The 21995-nt window shown below is 45.0% G+C and overlaps 1 protein-coding gene across 5 annotated transcripts in view; it reads right to left on the reverse strand.

Annotated features, from left to right (window-relative positions):
- Positions 1 to 21995, reverse strand: part of LOC119960746 — a 104786-nt gene that overhangs the window by 40472 nt on the left and 42319 nt on the right. For all 5 annotated transcript variants that reach the window (XM_038788356.1, XM_038788359.1, XM_038788357.1 and 2 more), the window contains 2 exons: positions 10204 to 10497; positions 9461 to 9748 (listed from right to left, as the gene is read on the reverse strand). In XM_038788356.1, the coding sequence (XP_038644284.1) occupies positions 9461 to 9748; positions 10204 to 10497 (582 nt within the window). The remainder of the gene's footprint in view (positions 1 to 9460; positions 9749 to 10203; positions 10498 to 21995) is intronic.

Consider the following 21995-nt stretch of genomic DNA (forward strand, 5'->3'; position numbering starts at 1 on the left):
GCAATATTGACTTATTGGCTTCCCTTTTCTATCTCCTGATTTGTTATCTGGCACACATCCTGACTACTGCCGGGGGCCTGTTTATAACTCGCATCAGGTACATTTACCTTTGCGATTCCTCACCCTACCTGGAGATTCAATGCCTCCTGATCCAATACAGATCCTTGCTATCGATTTACCTTCATTCTTACCAACAATGCAACCCCGCCTCCTTCGACCACCTGTCTGTCCTTTCGATAGGACACATATCCTTGGATATATAGATCCCAGCCCTTGATCCCCATGCAATCACATCTTTGTGATGCCCACATCATCGCAACGGCCAATTTGAATGCGTAAAAGGTCATTTACCTTGCCCCATAGACTGTTTGCATTAACATAAAACACCCTTAGTCCTGCATTGACTACGCCCGTCTCACACTTTTCACCTTTTTTCTCTGCCTGCGGGTGCTGTCGTTCTCTTATTTTGTTCTATATTTCCCCTTAGGTTATTACTTTTTCTACGCTAACGCTGAGGGATTTCAGAGCCCTGACAGACTATTCCGAGTGATTCTAGCAACCGTACCAGATAAGATATTAGTGCCACTGCTGGTTAGATTTGGCCCATCCTTCTTCTACAGTTCTCCTTGGATCAGAGAACATTAAGCAGCGAATATTCTGAACATTTTGACAGGGAAAAGAGGATATTCTATTTCCACTAGTTGATATGTCAGTGACTAGCGGTCACAAACACAAGATGGCAATCAAGAGAACTGTGAATGAATGGTTTATTGGGATTTTGAATGCGCTGCCTAGGGAGTGTTGATGGTGGATCCATAGGACTTTGCCGATGAGAGCTGGATATATATGTGAAAGTGATGAACGTAAACATAGAACATGCAGTGCAGAAGGAGGCCATTGGGCCATTTTGTCTGCACCGACCCACTTAAACCCTCGGTTCCACCATATCCCCGTAACCCAATTACCCCTTCTAACCTTTTTGGACATTAAGGGCAATTTACCATGACCAATCCAGCTAACCTGCACGTCTTTGGACAGTGGCAAGAAAGCGCTGCACCCGGAGGAAACCCACGCAGACAGGGGGAGAACGTGCAGACTCCGCACAGACTGTGAACAAGCAGGGAATCGAATCCTGGACACTGGCGCTAAGAAGCCACAGTGTTATCCACTTGTGCTACCGGCCTGCCAACGGACTGTAGAGAACGGGTTGGGGAATAAGACTAACTCGGAATCCCCTTTGGGAGCCCTAGCAGGTCCGGCTGTGATGTAAATAACAAACAAAAAAAAACCCAAAGAAATCACCCTTTGCTTGTTGTTGGCATGACAATTGTGAAACACATTGGCTAACCTTACTTGGATCCTATGGCCCTAACATTTTTAGCACAATCATTCATGTGGGATCCTGAAAACGGTCAAATTGAACTCCATGTTAACATGAACTGTAAAACCCTCATCAATGTGTTTAGTTACTTTTTCAAAAAAACTGAATTGAATTAGTCAGACAGGATCTTCCAAAACAACTCCATGTTGACGTCTATGATTAATACCTGCCTTTTCAAATATTCATTATCCCAGTTCTGCACAATTTGTTTTACCAGGAATGTCCCGACCTGTGACATTTTGAATTAGTGGCCTGTCTAACTCCGCTCGCTTCATGAAGCAAAGCATCATATCTGCTGTCTTCCAGTCATCTGGAACATCACCTGTGGTCAGCGAAGATTTACATGTGTGTGTCAGGGCCCAAGCAAACTCGTCCATTGCCTCCCGTATCCGCTTCGGATGCATCTCATCTGTTTCGCGAGATGTGTGTACCTTTATTCCAGCAAAATCTTCCAATACCTCATCACTATTAATCTTAGCGTGTTTACGTGACGGTTACCGTCCAAATGTATATCCTTAGCAACCCATGACGTTCTCGTTAGCGAATGAAAACGAAAAATATTCACTTGAGGCCTCGCCCACGTCCATTGTCTCAACGCACAGATAGTTCCTATGCTCCCTAATTGGCCCCAATCTCTCCCTGATCAACCGACTGCCCCGAAAAGTCTTGTTAAAAGCCTTGGGGCTTTCCTTAATCCAAACCAACAATGGTATTTTGTGTCCCTTTTATCCCCCTAATTTATTATTCAAGTACTCCCTGACACTCTCACAATACTGAAGGGCCTCGCCGACTTAATTTGTTTTACACCTACCATATACGTCCTAATATTTCTACACCAATCTCTAGATTCGCCTGGAAACCCAGTGTTGCCTTGACCTGCGTCTTTTTCTCTTCACTCAGAGGGAATATTTGGCACTGAACTCTCACTCTTTCACTTTTACAAGACTCGCGCTATCCAAATGTCGGTTTACCTGTAAGGAGCTGCTCGCAGTCTGCGTTTGCCACAACCTGGCTCATGTTATTGAAATCGGCCCTCCCCCAATTCAGAGCCTTTATTTCTGGACTGTACTTACCTATGTACCATGTCACCACAGCGCTCCCGATACTTTGCCTTTTCTGCTGTGCAGCAGAACCAATCGTGGTGCCACACTCATGGCTGCTGGTTCTGTCCACTGAGCGGTAAACCTTCCTAACAGTATCCAACACGGCACACATGTTTGAGCGGGAGTGACCTCAGGGACGTCCCCACTACCTGCCTACTTCGCTTCCTGGTGGTCAGGAAATGCTTTTCTTATTTGCAGCCATTGCTTGCGGTGTAACCAACTCTCTAAATGTGCTATTTGCGATGTCCTCAGCATTACAGATGCTCCATAGTTTAACCACCCGTTTCTCCACTGGCACTGTGCGGAATTCAGGAGCTGCGGTAGGGCAGAGAAAGTTTCCTTGATTTCCCTCATATTGCAGGCAGATCATTCCACCTGGCCGAATACTCCTGCCGCACTCTTAAAATGTGCTTAGAACATAGAATATAGAAGAATACAGCACAGAACAGGCCCTTCGGCCCACGATGTAGTACCGAACTTTTGTCCCATATTAAGAACAAATTAATCTGCACCCCATCATTCTACAGTAATCCATGTACCTATCCAATAGATGCTTGAAGTTCCCTAATGTTTCCGACTCAACTACTTCCACAGACAGTGAATTTCATGCCTCCACTATTCTCTGAGTAATGAACCCACCTCTGAGACCCCCCTATCTCTGTCCCCTTGTAATGGTTTGTTCCACCCGGGGAAAACGTCTCTGACTGTCTACTCTATCTATTCCCCTGATTATGTTGTGAACCTCTATCTAGTCGCCCCTCATCCTTCTCCGTTCTAATGAGAAAAGTTATAGCACCCTCAACCTTTCGTCGTAAGACCTGCTCTCCGTTCCAGGCAACATCGTGGTAAATCTCCTTTGAACCTTTTCCAACGCATCCACATCCGGCCTAACATAAGGCGACCAGAACTGCGCTCAGTACTCAAAATGTTGCCCGAGCAAGGTTTTTCACAGCTGCATCATCACCTCACGGCTCCTAAATGCAATCTCTCTCCTAATAAACACAAGCACACCATGATATTCTTCACAGTTCTATTCACTTGAGTGGCAACTTTGGAAGATCTATGAACATAGACCCCAAGATCTCCCTGCTCCTCCACATTGCCAAGAACCCTACCGCTAACCCTGTATTCAGCATTCATATGTGTCCTTCCAAAATGGACAACCTCACACTGTTAAGGGATAAACACCATCTGCCGCTTCTCAGCCCAGCTATGCATCCAATCTATTTCTCTTTGTAGCCAACAACAGCCATCCTCACTATCTACAACTCCACAAATCTTCGTATCGTCTGCAAGTTTACTGACCCTTCAACTCTTTCATCCAAGTCATGTATGAAACTCACAAACAGCACACGACTCAGAACTGATCTCTGCGGTACACCACTGGTAACTGGGCTCCAGGCTGAATATTTACCAACGACCACCACTCTCTGTCTTCTATCGGTTAGCCAATTCGTTTTCCAAATGGCCACATTTCCCACTATCCCATGTTCCTTACTTTCTGCATAAGCCTACCATGGGGAACCTTATTAAATGCCTTACTAAAACGCATCTACACTACATCCACTGCTTTTCCTTCATCCACATGGTTGGTTCTCTCCTCAAATAAGTCAATAAGACTTGTAAGGCAAAACCTAACCCTCTCAAATCCGTGCTGACTATCCCTAATCAAGCAGTGTCTTTCCAGATGCTCAGAAAGCCAATCCCTCAGGACCCTTTCCTTTACTTTGCCTACTACCGAAGTAAGACGGGATAACCCTGTAATCCCCAGGGTTATCCCTATTCCATTTGTTGAACAGGTGTACGTTAATAGACACTTTCCAATCCCCTGGTGCCACCCCGGTTGTCAGTGAGGACGAAAAGATCATTGACAACGGCTCTGCAAGTTCATCTCTTGCTTCCTATTTAATCCTTCGATATATCCCGTCAGGACCGGGGGGGTCTGCCCTCAAGTTTTTCAAAATGCCCAACACATCTTCCTTCATAACAAGTATCTCTTCAAGCTTACCAGACTGTTTAACACTGTCCTCTCCAACAATATGGCCCTTCTCATTCTTAAATACTCGTTCAAGACCTCTCCTAATTCTTCAGACTCAATACGTAATCTCCCGCTACGGTCCTTGATCGGACCTACCCTCGCTCCAGTCATTCTCGCATTTCTCACATAAGCGGCTGGTTTAGCTCACTTGGCAAAACCGCGGCTTTTAAATAAGACCAAGCAGTTCAGCAGCACGGTTCGATTCCCGTACCAGCCTCCTCGGACATTTGCCGGAATGTGGCGACGAGGGAATTTTCGCAGTAACTTAATTGAAAGCCTACTCGTGACAATACGCGATTTTCCTCAAGATTTTCCTTGATCCTACCCGCCAATGATTTTTCATGCACTCTCTTTGCTCTCCTAATCCCTATCTTCAGTTCCCTCCTGGCTATCTTGTATTCATCCAGCGGCCTGTCTGAAACTTTTTTTCTCCGCCTTATATCGGAACTTTATTCCGATATAAGAGCAAGAAGTATCCTTCCTCTTAACCAGCCATTCAACCTCTCTTGTCAAGCATGGTTCCCTCAGTCGACCATCTCTTCCCTGCCTGACAGGGACATACATATCAAGGACACGTAGTGCATGCTCCTTGAAGTTGTTCCACATTTCAATTGTGTCCTTCCCTGGCAGCCTATGTTCCCAGCCCATGCACTTGAAAATGAACATCGCTTATTGTCAAGAGCTTCAATGAAGTTACTGTGAAAAGCTCCTAGTCGCCATATTAAGGCGCCTGTCCGGGGAGTCTGGTACGGGAATCGAACCGTGCTGCTGGCCTGCTTGGTCTGCTTCAAAAGCCGACGATTTAGCTCAGTGAGCTAAACCAGCCCCACTTCAGTACTTGTCTGACAACATCGTATTTCCCCCTTCCCCCAATTGTAAACCTTGCCCTGTTTCACGCACCTATCCCTCTCCATTACTAACATGGAAGTCACAGAATTGTGGTCACTACCACCAAAGTAGATCCCCACGAACAAATCTATAACTTGTCCGGGTTCATTACCAAGTACCAAATCGAATATGGCCTTCCCTCTGGTCGGATAATCTACATACTGTGTTCGAAACGTTTCCTGGACAGACTGCCCAAACACCACCCCATCCAAACTATTTGATGTAAAGAGTTTCCACGCAATATTTGCAAAGTTGAAGTCATCCAAGTCTGCTACACAGTGACTTCTGCACCTTTCCAACATCTGTTCCCCAATCTTTTCCTCCACATCTCTGCCTCTATTGGGGGCCTATAGAAAACCCAGCAAGCTGACTGGTCCTTTCCTATTTCTGACATCAACCCATATTACCTCAGTAGGAAGAACCCCCTCGAATATACGTCTGAGGTATTGTTAAGAGGAAGGAGATTTATGTGAGGCTGAAGAAACAAGGTTCAGACACGGCACTGGAGGGATACAAGATAGCCAGGAGGGATCTGAAGAAAGGGATTTGGAGAGCGAAGAGAGGGCATGAAAACTCTTCGCAGATAGGATCAAGGAAAACCCCAAGGCCTTTTACACATATGTGAGAAATATGAGAATGACTAGAGCGAGGGTAGTTTCGATCAAGGACAGTAGTGGGAGATTGTGTATTGAGTCTGACGAGATAAGAGAGGTCTTGAACAAGTATTTTTCTTCAGTATTTACAAACGAGAGGGGCCATATTGTTGGAGAGGACAGTGTCAAGCAGACTGATAAGCTCGAGGATATACTTGTCAGGAAGGAAGATGTGTAGAGCGTTTTGAAAAACTGGAGGATAGACAAGTCCCCCGGGCCTGACGGGATATATCCAAGGATTCTATGGGAAGCAAGAAATGAAATTACAGAGCCGTTGGCAATGATCTTTTCGTCCTCGCTGTCAACAGGGGTGGTACCAGAGGATTGGAGAGTGGCGAATGTCGTGCCCCTGTTCAAAAAAGGGAATAGGGATAACCCTGGGAATTACAGGCCAGTTAGTCTTACTTCAGTGGTAGGCAAAGTATTGGAAAGGGTACTGAGTGATAGGATTTCTGAGCATCTGGAAAAAGACTGCTTGGTTAGGGATAATCAGCACGGATTTGTGAGGAGTAGGTCTTGCCTTACAAGTCTTACTGACTTCTTTGAGGAGATGACCAAGCATGTGGATGAAGGTAAAGCAGTGGATGTAGTGTTCATGGATTGTAGTAAGGCATTTGTTAAGGTTCACCATTATAGGCTTGCACAGAAAATAAGGAGACATGGGATAGTGGGAAATTTGGCCAGTTGGATAACAAACTGGCTAACCGATAGAAGACAGAGAGTGGTGGTGGAATGCAAATATTCAGCCTGGAACCCAGTTAACAGTGGCGTACCACAGGGATCAGTTCTGGGTCCTCTCCTGTTTGTGATTTTCATTAACGACGTGGATGAGGGAGTTGAATGGTGGGTGAGTAAATGTGCAGATGATGCAAAGATTGGTGGAGTTGTGGATAGTGAAAAGGGCTGTTGTCGTCTTCAAAGAGACATAGATAGGATGCAGAGCTGGGCTGAGTAGTGGCAGATGGAGTTTAACCCTGACAAGTGTGGGGATGTCCATTTTGGAAGGACAAATATGACTGCAGAATAAGGATTAACGGTAGGGTTCTTGGCAATGTGGAGGAGCAGAGAGATCTTGGGGTATATGTTCATAGATCTTTCAAAGGTGCCACTCAAGTGGATAGAGTGGTGAAGAAGGCCTATGGTGTGCTAGCGTTCATTAATAGAGGGGTTGAGTTTAAGAGCCGTGAGGTGATGTTGCAGCTGTACAGAACCTTGGTCAGGCCACATTTCGAGTACTGTGTGCAGTTCTGGTCGCCTCATTTTAGGAAGGATGTGGAATCTTTGGAAAGTAGATTTACCAGGATGTTGCCTGGAATGGAGAGCAGGTCATTTGAGGAAAGTTTGAAGATGCTAGGCCTTTTCACATTAGAACGGAGAAGGATGAGGGGCGACTTGATAGACATTTATAAGATGATCAGGGGAATAGATAGTGTAGACAGTCAGATACTTTTCCCCAGGGTGGAACACACCATTACAAGGGGACATAAATTTAAGATAAATGGTGGAAGAGGAGATGTCAGAGGTAGGTTCTTTACCCAGAGAGTAGTGGGGGCATGGAATGCACTGCCTGTTGACGTAGTTGAGTCGGAAAAGTTAGGGACGTTCAAGCGGCTATTGGATACGTACATGGATTAGGGTAGAATAATGGAGTGTATTCTTCTTAAGAGAAGCACAGTAGCATTGTGGATAGCACAATTGCTTCACAGCTCCAGGGTCCCAAGTTCGATTTCGACTTGGGTCACTGTCTGTGTGGAGTCTGCACATCCTCCCCGTGTGTGCGTGAGTTTCCTCCGTGTACTCCGGTTTCCTCCCACAGTCCAGAGATGTTCAGGTTGGGTGGATTGGCCATGAAAAATTGCCCTTAGTGTCCAAAATTCTATGATTAACCTAGGACAAAAGTTCGGCACAACATCGTGGGCCGAAGGGCTTGTTCTGTGCTGTATTTCTCTCTATATTAGATTCAATTATATTTAGACTGCGGAAGGGGACATTCCTCTATTGTAAATACGAGTACCTCCTAAACTAAGGTCCCTGGAAGTGTTAAAGGGAAGAAACGCCCATCTGATTGTCAGTCACCAATCAGCTGCCTCCGCTGCGGGAAAGAAAATCTCTCCCACGTTTGACGTCACTTCCAGCACCAGCGTCGTATCTCCCGGATGGTTTACTTTCTGGAGAGATTTAACTCCGCCTCAGTGCTTCGTCACAGATGATTTCCCAAATACCACCTCACCGATAAGAAACAAGCATCTAGTAACATCTAGTAAACAAGAAACGTTCAGAGTGCAGTGAAACAGCTCTGAGACTGCCTGCTTTTTATCGCCCCCACCCCAAATCAATGATGTTATAACCGGTTAAGCCAGTTATTCAGTTAAGAGCGTCATAGCTCACTCCTGATTCAGATATGATTTTCGTTACTACATTAAATTACGAATGCATCTTGAAAGTACCGCCGTAGTTAAGTTTAGTTGCTATTAACACGTTACAACTTATCCTCTGAACGCTCTGTTTACACCAAACTCTAAAGCACCATAGTTTCGCAATGCAGCACTCATCGTCACTGGAATAGTAAACTACAGTCCCATTCGGGACCAGTTTCCGAATCCAACCTCCGAAGATGGTGACATTTAATACAAGAAAAATCTAATGATGACCACGAAAGAATTGTTGATTGCCTTAATTACCCGCCTCGTGCACTAACGTCCTTGAGCAAAGTCAAAACTGTCCTTGACTGATCTTGCCTACACTTCGCTCAATATCCACAGCAATGTGGCTGACGATTAACCTCTGAAATTGATCAGCCAGCCACTCAGTTCAAGAGCAATTTGGGAGGGGAATAAATGGCACCGCAGTCAGCGACATCCACGTCCTATGCCCGATCAAGAAATGCATTATGGAGCACGTGCTCAGTTGATAGATTATATTGGAAAGCTGACAGTACTATCGAACAAAGAACAGACAGTGCAGAAGGAGGTCATTTGTCCCATCGAGTCTGCACCGACCCACTGAAGCCCTCACTGACACCCTATTCCCGTAACCCAATACCCGTCCTAAAATTTTTGGTCACTAAGGGCAATTTATAATGTCCAAAACATCTAACCTGCACGCCTTTGGACTGTGGTGGAAACCGGAGCACCCGTAGGAAACCGACGCAGACGCGGGCAGAACATGCCGTCTCCCCACAGACAGTGGACCAGCGGGGAAACGAACTTGGGACTCTGGCGCTGTGAAGCCACAGTGCTATCCAATTGTGGTACCGTGCTGCCCGTAATGGGTCAGCCAGTCCTCTCACGATTAATAGTTAGAGACTACAGCACAAATACGCGTTTTTTCATGTAAGAAACATTCATGAGAAAAATAGTCTTGTTAATTAGAGCCATTTACTGAGATATGCACTCACCTGAAATAATCACAGTCAACGATAGACTGGACTGGGATTGAAACGATCTGCCGTTCACATTGGTCTTGTAACTGCATTGATATCGCCCTTCTTGGTCTTTACTGCTCATTATGAATGTTCTGGAGTTGTTCTTTGTGACGACTTCTGACGGCAGTTTAAGTCCATCTTTGTAGAAGTAGATTAGACGAGGGTTCTCTACGCCCACTGAGCAGGTCATGGTGACAGTTTCTCCCTCCATATACACCCCGGACGATTGACTAAATAGAATTCTGGGAGGTGTGAGTTTGTCTTTGGTGAAAGAAATGGAAAGGAAATTAAAATTCAAACACAAATAATAAAATGTTTCAATATAAAATGTTTGGAGGGAGCTTTGAGTTTCGACACGGTGCAATTAATCGTATATTATTTACCAATTCCCGGTGAGACACAGATCTAATTTGTATCGAAAATCCGTTTTTCGCGCTAATCTTGGATTCTAAAATATCAGTAGAAGAAGGGAGTTGCGTTTCGTTGCAATTCGTCTTGGACTGCTGTTTGAAACCGGCGACAGCTCAACGACCGCGTAAAAGAACATTGGGCATGTTTCCTGTGGACAGTCGCACAGGACAAAGTCGAGCAGTGTGTGGACGGGATAGATTTACACCCCAGTTGTTTTTTTTTACTCCCGAAAATGATATAAACCCTTTCGCAAAAACGAGGAATGTGGATTTGTATATGAACCATATGTTATCCCTATTACTAACCTGTTATTGTAACAGAGACAGCCTTGCTGAATTTGGACCATATCTCCCTTTGCTTCACAGCAGTTCTATATTTGCATTTGTACCGCCCTCCTTGCTCTTTACCGGTCACCCTGAATGTTCCAGAATTCCCGACTGTGACGACATTCTGATAATAGATTTGGCGAGTCTCTTTGTGAATGAAGAATTTGGTACTTTGGTGATCGACAGTCGCTGTACAGGTTATAGTGACCTGCTCACCAGGCACATACACCCCAGTCCTTTGATCAAGGGATACCTCTGGAGTTGCTGGTGGATCTGTGATAAAATAAAAGTAGTGAATAATTAGTTAGAACTCGAGATTATCATGCATATCGGACGTTGTAGAACAATATTCATCGCCATAAATTGATCACAATTAAAACGACATTTCAGCATTAATTCACTGAACAAAAACGTGATAACCGTCTGTAATCTGTTCTCTGTAGTGTGGTGTCCCCAGTGGAATTTAAACTCAAAGGAGTTACGGCTGTAATGCTTCTACAAACGGTGAATTACAAAAATAAGAAAGTCCTTTTGCATGGAGCAAGTCTGACCTTTAGGAATTCCATTACATTATGAGAGATTTGGAGAATATTACAGGCAGAGTTCAATGAATTAGATTATGTATCAACCGAACTAAATTGAGCCCAGCAGATATACACCTGCCTTTTCCATCGACGATGAAGCGTCATCATCACATTTTCTTTTGATATCAAGGTACATTAGTGACAAGGCCAACTCCAGACAAAGTCTGTATTTGTATCCCTCGACCCAGAGTTCCGTATTTCTCGGTTTTATCTGAAGCGAGACAATTTTATTCTGCTTACACTTTAATGAATAATGGCCTGGGGTTCAACCAACTCCCTAATTTACAATTCATTCCATATTGTGACAACTGTGTTTCTGTGACTATGGTGATTTTAGTAACGCTCCTAACAGGTTAAGATTCACAGAATGTAAATTCCGAGACCAATGTGGGAAAGATTCTGCCCAAACCTTCAGCGTTCATGTAAAAGTCGGATCAGTTTGATTACTCTGCCAAAATAGTACACAAATCTATTGTGTCACTATCACGGCAGCAAAGGTTTCAGTGAAAAAGGCGACTAAATAATAGAACGTAGAACATACAGTACAGGAAGAGGCTATTCGGCCCATCGAGTCCGCAGCGACACACTGAAACCCTCACTTCCACCCTATCCCCTGACCCAATAAACCCTCCTCAACTTTTTCGATACTCAGAGCAATTTATCATGGCCACCTAACCTGCACGTCTTTGAACTGTGGGAGGAAACCCGAGCACACGGAGGAAACCAACGTAGACACGGGGGGGAACATGCAGACTCTGCACTGACAGTGACCCAACGGGGAATCGGACCAGGGACCCTGGCGCTGTGAAGCCACACTGCGATCTACTTGTGCTACCGTGCCGCCCAAATATTTTCACTTGTTACTTTCCGACGTTTGTGACAGTTACCACATTACTGAATATAGATTCTAGCGATGTTTCTTTGATTAAACTTAAATAACTGCATTTGTAAGCCCCGTGGGTGGTTTCGCCGGCCACTGTATACGTTACACTGTTTTTCTTTGTTGGCATATGCCCAGAGTTCAGTGGAGAATTATCTTTAAAAGGTCGAAGGTCCGATAGCGATAATCTCCAGCCAAGGTACAGGTGATGGTGACCTTCTCGCCGAAAATGTACACCGCACCCTGCAGATCATCAGACGCCACTGGCGTTGTGAGCGGATATGTATATGTGACTGATCAATTGATTGATGATTGATTTATTGTCACATGCACCGAAGTACAGTGAAACGAACTGGTGAATAGCAAATGGGATCAACTATTGTAAATGTAAGGAATACATCTGAAGGACAGCAGCAGTTTAGAAAGTTTGTCACCAGATACCCAGCGTTCTGTGCCAAAGGAAAGTAATTTGATCCAGATTCGAGATTCCAGTTCGTCAGCACTTGGGATTTGCTTCCGAATGAAGAAATACAACGTTGCACTGAGTGTAACTTTGGCAAATTCTGCTCATCCGCAAAAAATAAACTTAGCAGCTGATGAGGTAAGATTGGAATATAATCGGCCACTTGGTGATATGCACAACAAGCTCCCATCACACGAATGAGTCAATGACTGATAATATATTACCTCAAAGCCTGATGTCGATTGGGGATTATATATTTACTCAGAGAACACCGAGGGAACCAACATAGGAATTGAGCAGGGAGGAGATGTCTGCACTGTGCTGGTCAAGTTCCAAATATATATATCTGCATCCGACAATGCAAAACGCCAATTCGTTATGCCACAGGGGGAATGTCGATGTGGACAATGGAGCTCAAATCTTAGAGCACAGATACCTACCTACAACACAGTTGTCGTCCCTCAGTAATGGCAGCGAGAGAAGCTTCAGACTGAATTATGGAGCGTACACTCATCTATTTCCGACAGAGCAGCATTCGCTCAGTTCTTGCACCGAGACCGGTGGAGAAGGGGAGGGGAGGGAGAGTTGGGGAGGGTCGACATGGGTTGTAAAGCTCAAATTAATGGATTTAAGTCACCACATCCTGATTGCCGAGAGAAAGCCACAATTTTATGCAAGGAGAGTTTAAATAGAGATAAACGAATCCACGTGAGCCGAACGCACCTGGAAAATGGAAGGTAAGAGTGGAGATGCCGGGGGGTGGGGTTTTACTGGATGATGCGGCATATACTAGTTCATGGGCTCGTAGTCTAGAATTTGGATGTTTTGTGAAATAGAGAATCAATGGCCGCAGTAGACAACTTCAGAATAGTAATACGTCATCAACACCCTATCGCACAAGACTGCGGTGTGAACGGAAGATGCTGGATAACTCCCCAGAGTGCAGGAATACTTCAAGGCTGATAGGCCTCGAGCACCCTCCTCCTGGATTAGCTGCCACCTTCCCCACAGTGGCTTCCTGAGCCTAGAACCCCGCAGTCAGTGCACTTTAGGTGAATCCATCTCCTGACCGATTAAATGAATGCTCATTCGTATATAATGCTGGCTTGGATCACTGAACGATTAATATTACAGAAGAAAATTAAAAATAGCTTTTTGTTTTCCCTGGCCATACTATACACATATTAACTGTCTCCGTCCCCTGCTTTCATCACCCTCAACGTCGCGCACATTGGGGATATTAGCTGTCCATACCTGACCCAAATTTCATCTTGATATTTGTATCGCCCTCCACTGCTTTTCCAAGTGATGTGGACGGTTCCAGTATCGTCCTAAATATAGCCATTCCAGGAGAACAGATGTTGGAAATCAAAAAACAAAGGAAATTTCCGCAAATGAACAGGCCCTTCGGTTAGATGGGCAGCATGTGCCAACCATGCTGCCCATCGAACCGAAAACCGTTTACTCTTCGGACTACGGATCCCACTGTTCCCATTTAGTGATGGATTCAGCAAGACTCTCCTTGAGCGTCGCTATCCTACCTGCTGCTACCACCTCCCGTGGCAGCGAGTTCCAGGCGCCCAATCCCCTCTGTGCAAAACACTTCCCTCGGAAACCTCCTCTAAACCTTTCCCCTCGCACTTTAATCCTATGCCCCCTAGTAACTGACTCTTCTACCCTCCGAAGCAATGGTTCTGACTCTCGACTCTGGCTATGCCCCTCACAATTTTTCAGACATCTATCAGGTCGCCCCTCAACAGCAGTCGTTCCAGTGAGAACAATCCGAGTCCAGCCAATCTCCCGTACCAGCCTCCCCGGACAGGCGCCGGAATGTGGTGACTAGGTGCTTTTCACAGTAACTTATTTGAAGCCTACTCGTGACAATAAGCGATTTTCATTTCATTTTTCATTTCCACTCATAGCTGATTTCCTAAATATCAAGTAACATCATTGTAAACAAACTGTAAAACCCTCCATACCCTTCTGGTATACATAATGCCGTGGATGAAGGAGAACATGCCACATACCTTCTTGACGACATTCTCCACCTGCGTTTTCACTTTTAGTTACCTGTAGACCTGTACACCCAGGTCCATCTGCCTCTCACTACCTCTGAAGTTCTGATATTTACTGTATAATTCCCACCCGTATTAGGCGTTTCAAAATGCATTACCTCACATTTCTCCATATCAGTCTCCATCTGGCATCTCTCTACGGAGGTATCCAACCGATCTATATCCTGCAGTATCCTCTGAATACCCATCGCAATCTCGAATTCCACAAATCATTGTGTCATCCGCAAAATTACTAATCAGACCAGTTACATACTTCTCGACATCATTTCTGTATACCACAAACAGCAATGGTACCAGTATTCATCCCTGCGGAACACCTCTAGACAAAACCTCCATTCAGAAAAGCAACCTTCCCCTGGAACACGCGGTCTTCTGTGGCCGAGCAAGTTCTATATACATATTGCCAAACCGCATCTGATCCTTTGTGACATAAGCTTCTGTAAAGTTATTTCTCCTTTGGGACCTTATCAACGGTCTTACTGAAGATAATGCAGAAAGAATACACTGCCCTACCTGCATCAATCATTACCTTTGGTAAAAAAATAACAATAATCTCCAACCGCATTGTTGGTAACGGTAAGCGTCTCTCCTGCTACAAACAGCCAGATGGGTTCTTTCTGGGAAACCGTGGCTTTCTTGTCTGAACCTCGTGTCCAGAGAGTCCCTACAGTGCAGAAGTAGGCCATTCGACCCACACAGCCCCCGCACCCACCATCTGAAAGAGGGTTCCGCATATGCCCAATCCGTCGCCCTATTTGTGGAATGTCGTTAATCCACAGAGCCTGAATATCTCGGACACAAATGAGGTACTTAGCAGGAGCATTCCAATTAAACTATGCAAATTCAGATACATTTGTGCCAGCGGGAAAAAAAATGGACAGAACAGTTGTAACTGGTTTTGAGGTACATTTCAGAAACTGACTACGGCCCAATGAGTCAAAGAAGTGAATTCATTCCTGCATGTCGGCAAATTCATGGACAAATTAGTATGCAGCAAGTATTCACAAACAGAAATGAATGAGTTTTCCTCTGTGTTATTGGCTGCAGGATGAATATTTGGCGAGAAGGTCTCCGTATTGATTGTTCATTGACGTTATTCTAAATTTTGGAGCTGGATATGTTATGTTCAGTTAGGACTCCGGACGTCGGTGCCCATATACCTTTCGCTATAATGGTGGGACAAGATTTGCGACATAATTTATTAAGAGCATTGATTGAGCTTGCAAACGATTAATTGCAATGGTTCAAGGGACCGGGGCACTGTCACGTTCTCTGCGTGGGGTGTACATATGATACCAGAGAGGCGGGATTGCCGAGACAATTTTGCTGGAATGTGTCAATCTGCATCGTTCCGAATCCGGCCCGTATGCCGGACAAGCAGGTGAGAAAGGTCAATCACGGAAAACATGAACCCCAAAACATTAGTGGGTGTGATATGTAGAACCACAAATTGGACTGGTGAGGTTGGAAATGGCATTCATCAAGAAATTAGAGATGCATGTGATAAGGGAATATCGGTGATCATGGGTAATTTTAATCTTCACATGGAGTGGGCAAATAAAATTAGTCACAATGCCGTAGAGGAGGAATCCCTGGAGTGGATACGGGATTTTGTTCTTGAACAATATGTGGAGGAATCAGATAGAGAACAGACCATCTTAGACTGGGTACTGTGTAATGAGAAGGGAGTCATTGCCTATCTGGCTCTACGAGACCCCTTGAGGATCAACGACAATAACATGACCAATTATTTGATCAAGATGGAGAGTGAAGTAGTTGATTCGGAGACTTGGGTACTGAATCTTAATCAAGGGAACTATGAAGATATGAGGGGTGAGTTTGTCGTGATATATTAAGGAGAGTTACTGAAACGGATGACAATGGATAGATAAAAGCAAACATTCAATGAGCACATGGAGGAAGTATAGCAACTGTTCATTACTGCCTGGCACTGAAGCACATGCGGTAAGATGGTCAATCCATGGCTTACAAAGGAAATTAGTAATAGTATCCGATACAAGGAAGAATCATAGAGATTGGCAAAGACAAACAATAGGTCTGAGGATTAGGCGCAGTTTAGAATTCAGCAAAGAAGGACGAAGGGATTGATTAAGAAGGGGAAAGTACAGTCCGAAAGGAAGCTTGCAGGGAACATAATGACTGACACTAAGAGTTTCTACAGATATGTGAAGAGAAAGAGTTTGGTAAAGGAAATGTAGGCCCCTACAGACATAAAGAGGAGAATTCATATTAAGGGCCGAATAAATGGCTGAGCAATTCAATACATGATTTGGCTCTGTCTTCACAAATGAGAACACAAATCAGATCCCAGAAATGTTGGAGAATGAAAGGTTTAGTGAGAGGGAAGAATTGAGGGACATCAACATTGGTAGAGAAATAGTGCTGGGAAAACTAATGGGATTGAAGGCGGATGAATCCCCAGGGCCTGAAAATCTGCATCCCATAGTGCTTAAGCTGGCTGCGGAAATAATCGATGCATTGTTGGTAATTGGTGGATTCTATAGACTCTGGAACTGTCCCTGCAGATTGGAGTGTAGCTGACGTAATTCCGATATTCGAAAAGAGAGGTAGAGAGAAAGCAGTGAATTATAGACCAGTAAGCCTAACACCTGTAGTGGGGAAAATGCTTGGATCCATTAACAAAGATTTTATAGCGGAACATTTAAAAGCAGTGGCAGGATCAGTCAGAGTCAGCATGGATTAATGAAGGGAAAATCATACTTGACAAATCTGTTTGAATTATTTGAAGAGGTAACCAGTACAGTGGACAAGGGGCGGGGGAGGGGGGGGGGGGCGGGGGGGGGAGTTGATGTGCGATATTTGGCCTTTCAGAAGGCTTTTGACAAAGTCGCGCAGAAGTGATTATTGTGCAAAATTAAAACGCATGGGATAGGGTGAAATGTATAGAAGTGGATAGAAAATTGGTTGTCCGAGAGGAAACAAAGAGAAGGGATTCATGAGTCATTTTCAAATTGTCAGGCAGTAACCACTGTGGTACCACATGGATAGGTCCTTAGATCCCAGCTATTCACAATATATATTAATGATTTGAATGAGGGAACAAAATGTAACACCTCAAAGTTTGCAAATGGTACCAAATTCGGTGGGAATGTGAATTGTGACGAGGATGCAGGGATCCTGCAGCAAAATCTGGACAGGTTGGGCGAGTGGGCAACCAATGGCAGATGCAGTTTAATTTGGATAAGTATGAGGTTATTCATTTTGGAAGCAAAAACAGGAAGGCAGATTACTACCTTATTTATTGTAAATTGGGAAAGTGGATTGTGCAGCTGGACCTGGCTGGACTTGTGCACCATTCGCTGAAGTTAAGCATGCAGGTGCAGCAGGCAGGAAAGAAGATTAATGGTATGTTGCAAGAGGTTTGGAGTAAAGAGGCAGGGATTTCATTGCTACAATTGTACCTGTCCTTGGTGAGGCTAAATCTGCAGGATTGTGTGCAGTTTTGGTCTCCTTCTCTGAGGAAGGATGTTCTTGCTCTCGAGGGAATGCAGCAACGGTTTTCCGGACAGATTTCAGGGATGGCGGGACCGTCATATGTGGAGAGATTGACTAGGTTGGGATTCTTCTCGCTGGAGTTCAGAAGAATGAGGGGGATCTCATAGGTACACATATAATTCGAACAGGACTAGACAGGGTAAATGCAAGGTGGATGTTTCCAATATGGTGTGTGTAAAGAACCAGAGTTCCCAGTCTGAGGATTCAGGGTAAATCATGTCGGACACAGATAATGAGACATTTCTTCACACAAAGAGTGTTGAACCTGTGGAATTCATTCCCTCAGGAAGTAGTTGATGCAAAAACTTTAAATATATTCAACAGGCGGCTGGATGAAGCACTTGGGGAGAATTGGATCAAAGGCTCTAGGGAGAAAGCAGGAGTAGGCTATTGAGTTGGATGATCAGCCATGATCGTGATGAGTGGCGGAGCAGGCTGGAAGGGCCAAAAGGCCGCCTCCTGCTATCTTCTATGCACCTATATTTAACAAAGGGCGATACTGCCAACAATCTTGTTCATTTTTACTGACATTGGCAACGTGTCACTGGACAATTCTGCCGTCTGAACCATGGATCTCGGGAATGTCGGGGATGGGATAACATCAGTGGGCTGATCGCTGCGACGTCACAGAAGTTCACACCCAATCACAAGTTAGCCTGACCTCAGCCGTCAATTGACCGCAGTTCCTCCAATGTTAGCAGGGTAGCATGGTGGTTAGCATAAATGCTTCACAGCTCCAGTGTCCCAGGTTCGATTCCCGGCTGCATCACTGTCTGTGTGGAGTCTGCACGTCCTGCCCCTGTGTGCGTGGGTTTCCTCCGGGTGCTCCGGTTTCCTCCCACAGTCCAAAGATGTGCGGGTTAGGTGGATTGGCCATGCTAAATTTCCCGTAATGTCCTAATAAAAGTAAGGTTAAGGTTGGTGGGGGTGGGTTGTTGGGTTACGGGTATAGGGTGGATACGTGGGTTTGAGTAGGGTGATCATGGCTCGGCACAACATTGAGGGCCGAAGGGCCTGTTCTGTGCTGTACTGTTCTATGTTCTATGTTATAATCATGCCGCTACTATACATCCCCCTTGTTTACCTCAGTCCCTACACCAGGAGACCCACAGGGGTTCGGCCAAGAGATGATCAGTATGAGAGGAGGAGGTTCCGTTACATTTAAACTTGGAAGATTTGTCAAACCTAAGGACCCACGATGCTGACTAAACCCATGCCTGTGTCAGTTTCCTGTAGCTTTCCGTTCCTGGAAAGGGCGCTAGACTGCAATGACGAGGGTTCCTGTTCGAAACAATTTCTGCTGAATAGAATTATCTCCCACTCTTACACTCTCTCAGAGGCAACTTGGGAAAAATTGCAGACGACAGTTACCATGTCTGGCCATTCGGTAAATGTCAGACTGTTTTTCTGTTGAACAGCAGCTCAATCTGTGAAAGTAGTGTAAGCGAGTACTAGATGTGTTAAAAAAATGTCAGTTACCGTCATAAACTCGCTCAATAGGGAATTCGGCGAGTACTGTTGATTAAAACTTCATATCGGCATTTTTACAATATTGTATAATTAATGTTAATGGAAACTCTGTCAGAATTCTCCTGTATGGCAATTGCATTTATGGGTAACCATTGCGTACAACAGAAAATCTGAATATCTTCTCGCATGTATCTACAGTCACAGTTCAGTTAATGTGGCCCTTTTACCCGGATACATACACCCCAGTCATAGCGCCATCGAGTCATCGTGTCATTGAGCAAAGAAATGGCCCTATCGCCCCTTGGCATCTCAGCTGGTCAAAAACAACCACATAACCATTCTGAGCCCATGTTCCAGCACTTGGCCCTTCGCCTTGCGTGCCTGGGATCGCAAGTACAAATCTAAAAAAGTTCTTAAATGTTATGCGTTTGTCTACCTCCAACACGCTTATCGGCAACGAATTCCAAATTTCCAGCGCCCTCTGAGTAAAAATATGATCACTGGATGTTCCAGAGGAGCTATGGTGGAATATAAATAGAGAACAAAACGAAACGGGACAGGTGACCGTTGAATGGAGCAGGAGATTCGTGATACAATAACCATTAATCTGTAGAGAGGCAATTGTTTTCACAGGGAACGAGACACCACAAATCCATTGTGGATTGGACGCTAGACAAGGGAAGATGGACCGCTGCATTCCACAGCATTCTCGTGACAAGGGCTATCCGAAAGCAGCTTTTGCGCGGAGCAAAGATCTGGAAATGATGTTATTGTTCTATTGCAGGTCCCAAATATTGACATTTAACCCGAGAATGCGCACTCACTCCCCCAGTGAAATCATCATTCACCTGCTGACAAACGACTCACACCGTCCTCCTGATTCCCGGCATCCCTCCCGGTACAGTCGTGTCAAACACAGTCGGTGCGCAGTGGCTTAAGCCTTCATACATCTTGTCAGAGAGACAGTCAATTGTTGAGCCATGAAATGGATGTTCATTCCGAACAATTATTCCTATCAGGAAAGATACTTTCTTTTGTTACAGGGAATTTAAGGTGATTTTCTGAATATGCCAACCACATAAAATGAAAAAAGTGGCTACTTCTATTCCCAGTCACTTACTGCTCTTGTCAACATCACAATATTGCTCATTATGGTTAATATCTGCCTTTCCCAGATAGATGTCCCATAGTGACATGTATATCGCCCATGACTGATTCTACCAGTGACTTGGAATGAGCCACTTTTGTTCATTGTGTCTATTTGACTGAAGTACAGATGCTGGTCATGTTTGGAAAAATGTAAAAATCCCCCCCCCCGCTCCCCGCCCCCCGCTAACTTCCAGTCACTGTGCAGATGAAGGTGAGTGTCTCTCCTCTTACATGTCCTCTCAATAAGGCCTCACGGTAGCATGGTGGTTAGCATCAATGCTTCACAGCTCCAGGGTCCCAGGTTCGATTCCCGGCTGGGTCACTGTCTGTGTGGAGTCTGCACGTCCTCCCCGTGTGTGCGTGGGTTTCCTCCGGGTGCTCCGGTTTCCTCCCACAGTCCAAAGATGTGCGGGTTAGGTGGATTGGCCATGCTAAATTGCCCGTAGTGTAAGGTTAATGGGGGGATTGTTGGGTTACGGGAATACGGGTTATGTGGGTTTAAGTAGGGTGATCATTGCTCGGCACAACATCGAGGGCTGAAGGGCCTGTTCTGTACTGTTCTATGTTCTATGTACACAGTTCGATTGTTCAAGGACTCACTTGGCTTTCACAGCGGATCTACGGTGAAGATAATGTGGATACAATAATTGTAAATGTATCCAAATAATATATTGTACAGCCATTGTTGGTACAAACTTCTCAATTGAACTGTGTGGAAGCACCTCTAGACTTCAATAAACATAGTCTGGTCGACCTAGCCCTCACATAAAGCATGAAGTTGGTGCTGGAGGAAATGTCAGCCGCTATTCTGAAGCTCAGGACCTGTTTGTATACATCCACCTCCAACAGTGAAGTTCTTCCTCAATACTGGAACCGTGGATTAAGGAGCGCAGGCCAGAGACTACATGAATCTAGCTCCGATCACGCTGGAATCCTTCTACTGGCGCCAGTCAGGGTGTCGGTCGGGATATTTCTGGACAATCTATATACTGCCACCGAGGGTGTGCCGACCTGGACTTTCGATCTCCAACCCGAACGGATGCAGATATTTTGACAGTGACACAGTCGCTCACTATTTGATTCGCGAGTTGTCTCGGCTCGTGTTATGGAACCCAAATCATTGTAATTGAAGTCCTTATCACCACCTGTCTATCTCCAAGACAAAACTACAATTATAGATATGGAGATGTTAAATGGAGATAATCCAAATAAAGTTGAAATGTCGGTCATTCCAACAAGGACAATGAATGACGAGGTGGGTGCAGAGTGTTATTTGACGTGCAGTACATACCACTCCAGGGGGAAGGAGGTACGGAATTGGGTATTCGTTGATATAGAAAATCAATAGCAGTGTCCGATGCTTTCAGCCTGTAATAAACCCCCAAAGCCACAGGACTATGATTTCACCTTCGAATCTCAATTTCGCCCGCTAATGAATGAACCTTTCCCTACTAACATAGCCCTCTGACCCTGCCACCAATATCACCACGTCCCACTCCCGATACCGGCTCCCCGAGTCTCCACGACCACAGTCGATGCACTGTCGGTGAAATCATGCAATATTCTGTCATTTAGAGAATGTCGTTGACGAATGAAATGGAAACTCACTCGTA

This window comes from Scyliorhinus canicula, unplaced genomic scaffold (assembly GCF_902713615.1).
Source record: "Scyliorhinus canicula unplaced genomic scaffold, sScyCan1.1, whole genome shotgun sequence".
Classification (NCBI taxonomy): Eukaryota; Metazoa; Chordata; class Chondrichthyes; order Carcharhiniformes; family Scyliorhinidae; genus Scyliorhinus; species Scyliorhinus canicula.